The sequence below is a fragment of the Poecilia latipinna genome, unplaced genomic scaffold (genome assembly GCF_001443285.1).
Source record: "Poecilia latipinna isolate Pla-1442-1.1 unplaced genomic scaffold, P_latipinna-1.0 Scaffold1283, whole genome shotgun sequence".
In the NCBI taxonomy this organism is placed as follows: Eukaryota; Metazoa; Chordata; class Actinopteri; order Cyprinodontiformes; family Poeciliidae; genus Poecilia; species Poecilia latipinna.
This window is the reverse complement of record NW_015113899.1, coordinates 179,795-186,526: the sequence shown is the minus strand read 5'-3', so window position 1 is coordinate 186,526 and position 6,732 is coordinate 179,795. Positions and strand designations below refer to the sequence as shown.

Below are 6,732 nucleotides of genomic sequence, written 5' to 3'. Positions count from 1 at the left end.
TGGCAGATAAAACTAAAGAAAATGAAGAAAAAAAAATAAACTAATTTTTCCACTGTAAATAAATTTTGTGGCGCATGAGTTATTTAAATTAGCTAGTTTGGACACTGCTGCTAGATCTAGAACTTCATAAAATTCTAGATCTAGAACTTTATGAAGGGGCAGTGAAGGTACTGTAAGATAAGGTACAGTAAAGACAAATAAAAAGAGTGAAAAAGTTTTATTTTGTTCACAAAAACCTGGATAAGAAAAGATGAATAACATTTTGACATCTCTGTAAATGATCATAAACAAATGATTAGGCTTTTTGTTGTGCAGCGCTGCATATCTTCCAGACCTTAATCACATGGCCTGTGTTGTTTACTTCTCAGCTTTTCAGATCCTTAATCAGACGTAGATTTGAGAACAAGATCATTTCCAGGTGTCCTGTTTCTATCTTTGCCCTCCATCTGAGATCAGATTCTGCCTTCTGACTTCCACCTCACAGATGCTGTCACTACAAACATCTCATTAAAGCTCCTAGGCCACACCTCGGGGCAGAGGTCGTCAACGTTTACTATCCAGAGCCTTCAGTTCCCTGAAACGTTTGTCTAGAGCCACAAAGCCCATAAACGAAACGTTGAGTTATTTCATTGAAGAATCATGACTGTAAATTTATGTTTAGATTTTAAAGTATCAAGCTTTAAAAAAAATGAGGACAAAGGTTGCATTGACTGAAGTTTTATGATCTTTAAAACAGCCTGACCTGCTGATTCTCTCATGCATGTTTGAGCAATCCTTTAATCCCCATGGCAACCATTCAACTGTGCAAAACGCCTGGGTGGACCTAGCTCCGCCTTCAAAGACGAAGCTCCTCCTCTGAGCTGCAGATTCCAAGCTTTAGAGCTTCCACCTCTCAGAGCAGCTCTACCCCGCCACTCCTCCACTCAGCTCCTTCAGACTAGCCAGAAACAATCAGCAAACACCTGGTGCTTAACCTGGTGGCTAACCCTTACCCATCTCATCATAGGAGATATTTCTCAGCTCAATGTTGGTTAAAAAAAAAGTTGTTAAAGGGTTAATAGAGGAGCCATGTTGTGATGACTTCCCATAGGTGGAGTTTCAGAAAGAGCCGGAGTTTTAAAGAGACAGCAGCCCAATTTCAAGGAACTAACTTACACTGCCAAATTTCTTAAGTCATATTTGATATATGTAACCTTTTTACAACAATTTAAGGTAACATAGTTGTGTGATTGTGCTATAAAATGGCGCTATGTGGCTGGACAACACACAATACTGCCCCTTTAAGTTTGAATACAGTCATCAGTCATATTTTGTTGATCCTAAATGGCCAAACAAGGCTCTGGTGATCAAACTAAATGGAGGTAAAGCGCTCTGAACCCTAACAGAACTCACTCACCTCTATAGCGCTGTAGGCATCCAGAAACAGGTTTCTGCTGCTGATGCTGCAGTAGACGCAGCCCAGGGTCATGTAGAGGCAGAAGGAGAAGAAGTATCGATGGTTCAGGTGGCCGACACAGTTGTTCAGCCAGGCTGGGAAGGTGTTCAGGTCAAACATTTACAGCAGATTCAGAGAGGCTGGAGCGCTCCCATCGTTTTCATGTGGAGCCGTTTCACATGTTCTACGGGCTGAAAGGATACGACAGTGGTGGTCCATCTTCAGGACGCACCTGCAACACAACAGAAACAGCTCTGTGACATAAAGATGGGCCGAACCGGCTTGGCGCCCGGGAGGAGAGAGAACAGCTTACAGGCTGCAGATGCTGCAGTGATGCGTCCTCGGCGGTTTGGGGGTGATGCATTTCTTACAGATGGAAACAGATGGAACGTCGCGTTTGTCCTGAAATACACAGACATGGAAAAGACTTTACTGAGACAATAACGGTCCGCGATGCCTCGGAAAGACCAGGAATGTCACCGTAACTAATTACAGCCGACAATAAATTGTCCCACAAATTACTGCGATAAACAAGAATATTGTTTGTCGCAATATATTTTCAAGCAATATATTGGCAATGTTATCATAATGTAAGTTTGCCATCTGTTATGAAGTGTCATTTGGTAAATAATGACAATTTTAATGCAAAATTTGCATTAAAAGTCCATTAAAAGTATCAACTTTGCATTAAAAGTGTCATTACTTTTCGAATGACTACTGAATACCTTTGCCAGTTACGGTACTTTATGGTGGATGTAGTACCTTGGGTGGGTGTCCGGGGGAGGTGGTGGTGGCCTTGTAGTAGTGGAAGACCACCAGGATCAGCAGCCAGTGGCCGCAGCAGAGATGCCAGGCGATCCAGTGAGCGGGGTACGAGGAGAAGATGGTTGGTAAGACAAACAGGTAGACAATGATGACCACAGAGGACGTCAGCAGGACCACCAGGCACACAAACACCTGGAGGGGTACGGGGGGAAAGAGAGATGCTGAAGAGAAACCAGAGCAGAGTCAGGGCCAGTCGGTTGGAACAGAGAGCTCACCACTCCAAACCACCGGGTGACGTTGTCCACGATCCAGTAGACTGGCTCGAACGCGCAGTCCAGCAGCGTGTCCGAGTTGGTGAGGCTGTTGTAGTAAAGGGAGCGAAGCAGCAGCTTGCCGTACCTCCACGCCGCTGTCAACCTGACCCCGACCCGACCTCCTCCTTCCTGCGGGCGGCAAAGCCGGCGCAAGCGCAGCGCCAGCCGCATGGCCCGGGACAGCTGCCACCTCCAGCTGCTGCCCAGACGCATGCCACCGCCGGCCACTCGCCTCCGGAACACTCTGCCCTGCAAGCACACGCACGCGCACAGACACATGGACCAGCAGTGAGAAACGCAGGCCGTGTAAAACAGGAGCTCGTCGTACTGGAGCCAGACGGCCACCGAGTTCTCCATCGTCTTCCTCAGGTAGAGAGCGGACGTCCAACAGGAAGACTTGCGGTCGGTGAGGGAGGACAGTTTCCTAGAGAATCTAATGGCACCTTTCACTCACAGCTAATGGAAAACGAAGTGATCAAGTGCAAAGGGACACCTGTCAGCCCCCAGAAACCAACGTCTCCTTTGAATAATTCAGGACCGGGCCAGATCCGCGCCAATTAAGAGGTCCAAGAAATTAGGAGGGGAGAAGCAGAGCGGTAACCCTGTAAGGAGGGTATGAGAGGGGGGAGGAGGGAATGCAAGACGATGAAAGGGTCCGGAAGGACATAAAGTGGCTACATGATCCTGAGGCGACATTTCATCAAGCTGAGTACTGCTCCCTCTGATGGTGCTTACAAAATTACAACTGGCACCGAGACAGAGCCTCCTAAAAGTACTAACAGCCTGGGAAGAACCAGCCTCTTGTTCTACACTGCGGCGGTTCTGGACTTATTGGAAAATGATTGCTTCCCAGAGGACTTAACTCCTTTGAAGTTTGAAACAATTTGATCTGATTTTACACAATCGCAAACATTTGGCAGTGATGTTTGAACAGTTTCAGCTCGATGGAGCTTATGGAAATGCTGTGGGTCGTAAAACTGCATGGGTGGTACAGCTATGACATCTTTACAGCCCCTTTGCACCAGCCCTGTTTAGTCCGACTGAATCCAACTCTAATACGTTTGCCGAGAAAGTCCAGTCAGTTTGGGGTGGGAAGTTCTGGTCCGCCTACAAACCTAGATCTCAGTTTGGTTGATGTGAACTCTGGACCAGTTCAAATGCCAATGCCAAGGCAAATGGACCAGAGACTATTCCAAAAGCAAGGCAAGGGATTCTGGGTAAATATAACCAAAACAAACCCGTGTGTCTGGTGCAAGAGGGCGAAATGGCTCATGGTTTTTAGCCAACAACAAAAGAGAAATCTTACAACCTAAAATCTGACGCCACTCCATTTTTGCTTGTACTTCGTGAAGAAGGAAGTTGTATTCAGTGTCTACTTCAGAGGTTTATGAGTCATTTCCTTGAGCAGTTCTTGGTGCAGCAGCACCATAGGCATGAGGGGAGGGAACAGGATTTTCAAAAGGTTTGGGATGTTTGATACAGTACAGTGTGAAAGAGAATCTCACCAACTGAAAATGTAGTGCTGCCATTTTGGTTCCCAATTGAACAGAGTCTACCGGACTATCAGATGTGAAAACATTCATTTGAACCACATACTATAGCCTTATATAGGCAGACTACAATTCTAAAACAGCTGCCTTCTATTCGCTAACTGGCCTGGTTGAAACTCAACCAGAGAAATCGAACTCAATGGGAGAAATTCCACACAGAACGCTGCAGGGAGATGAGAATCGAGCGGAATTGCGTAGGAATGCAATGGCCCGTTAAATTCACACACAGTTTGTTGTGTTACAGCCAAAAACTCTAGCGTGTTTTGTGCAATATATCAACACCAAGCAGTAGACAACTGATGTGGGAGAACAACAGAGTGTTTTACAATTCAATATCTGAAAAGTCTTGTGTGTGTTTGTATTCAGCACAATGAGTCAACTCTTTCACGTGTGCTTCTCCTTCCGCTTCACAAATATTTGCCACTTTGTGTTGCTCCCTCACATAAATTCCCAATAAAATCCACTAAAGTCTGTGGTTCTAACGTGTCGTAGTGATGGACGCCAACAGGAAGAGAGTAAAGTCAGGCTATTTGGTCGGTTCAGACAATTAAAAACGATGGAAGTGCATGAAAACATGAGGTCAAGTGAGGTCGAAGGGTACCACTTTTTTCAGTGACCACCAGGTCTTTCCCCTTTAGAGATGGATGATGATGGAACGGTTTTCGACATAAATAAGTGAGAGATAAACATGAGGACATACAGAGCGACAGGTCTGCACAGATGGGATTTCAGCTGACTGGGAAGAAAAAAAAGGTGTTTAAAAGTCAGATTATTCATGTAGTGAACCTGACAGGAAGAAGGGACAGAATCATGTCGGAGCAGAATCTCTATGGTAACCGATGTCCCCAATCTGCTCTGAGATGGGAGGCGGGCCAGCACTTCACTGTGTTTCACCGTAATAAGCTTTACTCCGTCCTCTAATGGAGGATGCCATTTTCAGTCCTCAAATTTCATGATCCACACTGTATAGAAACCTGATCCATCCCCCCTCCCCGCAAGCAGAAGCTGCAGAGTTTTCACTGCTAACGAGTTGGGACTTGCTTTCTCTTCTCCTCCGAATGTTTATCATTTCTTCAAATATTTATTTTTACACACACGGATTCATTCGCAGATAATATTTGACTTTTTTTTCTCGAAAGTGACACCAACAGCCTCTTACTCATTTTGGCTCTTTTTGCCACCTAATCTGGACTTCTACTAGCAGAACAGTCATAGATATATCTCTGCTGCTATGGTAATGGCTCAGGTCAATGCTTCTGAAATGTTTTAATCCACTAAACTAATTGGACATATATTATATTATAGGTATAAATAAATTATTTCTCAGTCATTTATTTGCGTAGTTACGCATATTTATTTTATATTTGCGTGTTTGCTAAACAGTTGTGATGAGAAATGTAAATACACAATGCTAACTCAACATTAGCACCACACAAAGACATTAACCATCAGAACTCCAACTAGGCCAGACTTTAGAGGGGCAGTAGTCCAGGGCTACAATTTCTGGGGATGTCCCGAAATATTTTTATTCTATTTGGTCATTTGTTTTCTTTCACCTTTTTTTTTTTCCATCATTAGATTTGGGGAATTTGTTTGGGATGTGACTCTGAAGTTATCAAAACCAAAATGTTGAATGTGAAATTAAACTGTTTAATGTTATTTATGTCATTATTTTCTAGTTTAAATTAAACGCAATACAACTGACTGGACACCCTGTGATTTTTTTTCGTTTTGGTAAATTTATAGAAACATAGAAAATATTTATTTTCTATTGTTTATCGTCATGCTTATGCATTTCTGTCAATATTTAAACAGTGTATTACCCTTCAAAGTCACAACCTTAGACCAATATCACGCTTTGTAGCACCATAAAGAGAATAACACATTCATAAAGCTAATGTTAGGGTCAAAATTATGTGCTTTCTCTGAGCAGTGTAACGCTGTATGAAGCCAGAAACCGCCACAGAAAACCCAAGTTAAGGTCATTTTACCTTCTGACTTGTATAATCTCGTTAACCACGGGCATTCCTCCAATTAGTTACAGCTGTATTACATTAGCAGACTAGCTAACCTCTAGCATCCCCCACCTTTGTTAAGTGTTCAGTTAACGATAACAATAATCCACTTTCAAAGACATAGATTAGCAACGGAGGAGTTTACCTGCTCAGAAGAACTATGTAGGCAAGTGATGAAATTGTTGTCAAGTCATGGTTTCACTAATCAAGTGACCTACAAGAATTTCACTGACTACAGAAAGACCGACAGTACAAAGCGGTGAGATTGACGAAGTTCGTCTTTTAAGCAGATGTCTCACTAACATATAGAAAAAGTAGAACTTCCTTGTGTTAAGGAGGAGACATAAAATTAGATAAATATTGAGTTAATTTTTAAACTAAACACTACCAACAGCTGCATTATAAAATAGTTAAATACACAAAATTGAGATTAATCGGTGTAAAATTAGTTAAAGTGAGACCTCTCTCTTTATTTTTATCTTTTTTCCTGACGGAGCTGCGTTTCAGGTGTATTCGGAACTGGGAAATCCAGGGACAAAAACAGGAACCTGGGAAACGTCCCCCGAAGTCGGATTTCCCACTGGGGACTTGGGAGCGACTCCGACTACACTCAGTTTAAGACTTATAAAGCCAACTTACAATAGTAAAAAGTG

General features: G+C 43.2%; 1 protein-coding gene across 2 annotated transcripts; it reads right to left on the bottom strand.

Moving 5' to 3' along the window:
• Nucleotides 1-307: 307 nt before the first annotated feature.
• On the bottom strand, nucleotides 308-6,386 carry LOC106961262 (probable palmitoyltransferase ZDHHC16). 2 transcript variants are annotated; one of them, XM_015054859.1, is made up of 6 exons: nucleotides 6,225-6,386; nucleotides 2,476-2,763; nucleotides 2,198-2,392; nucleotides 1,749-1,837; nucleotides 1,639-1,667; nucleotides 308-1,530 (listed from the first exon to the last, which is right to left on the bottom strand). In XM_015054859.1, the coding sequence occupies exons 2-6, from the start codon at nucleotides 2,725-2,727 to the stop codon at nucleotides 1,379-1,381; spliced, it is 717 nt and encodes a 238-aa protein (XP_014910345.1). In that variant the 5' UTR covers nucleotides 2,728-2,763; nucleotides 6,225-6,386; the 3' UTR covers nucleotides 308-1,378. The 2 variants fall into 2 exon arrangements, with proteins under 2 accessions (XP_014910345.1, XP_014910344.1); XM_015054858.1 differs by lacking the exon at nucleotides 6,225-6,386 and having other exon boundaries at nucleotides 2,476-6,204.
• Between the last annotated feature and the right edge of the window lie 346 nt (nucleotides 6,387-6,732).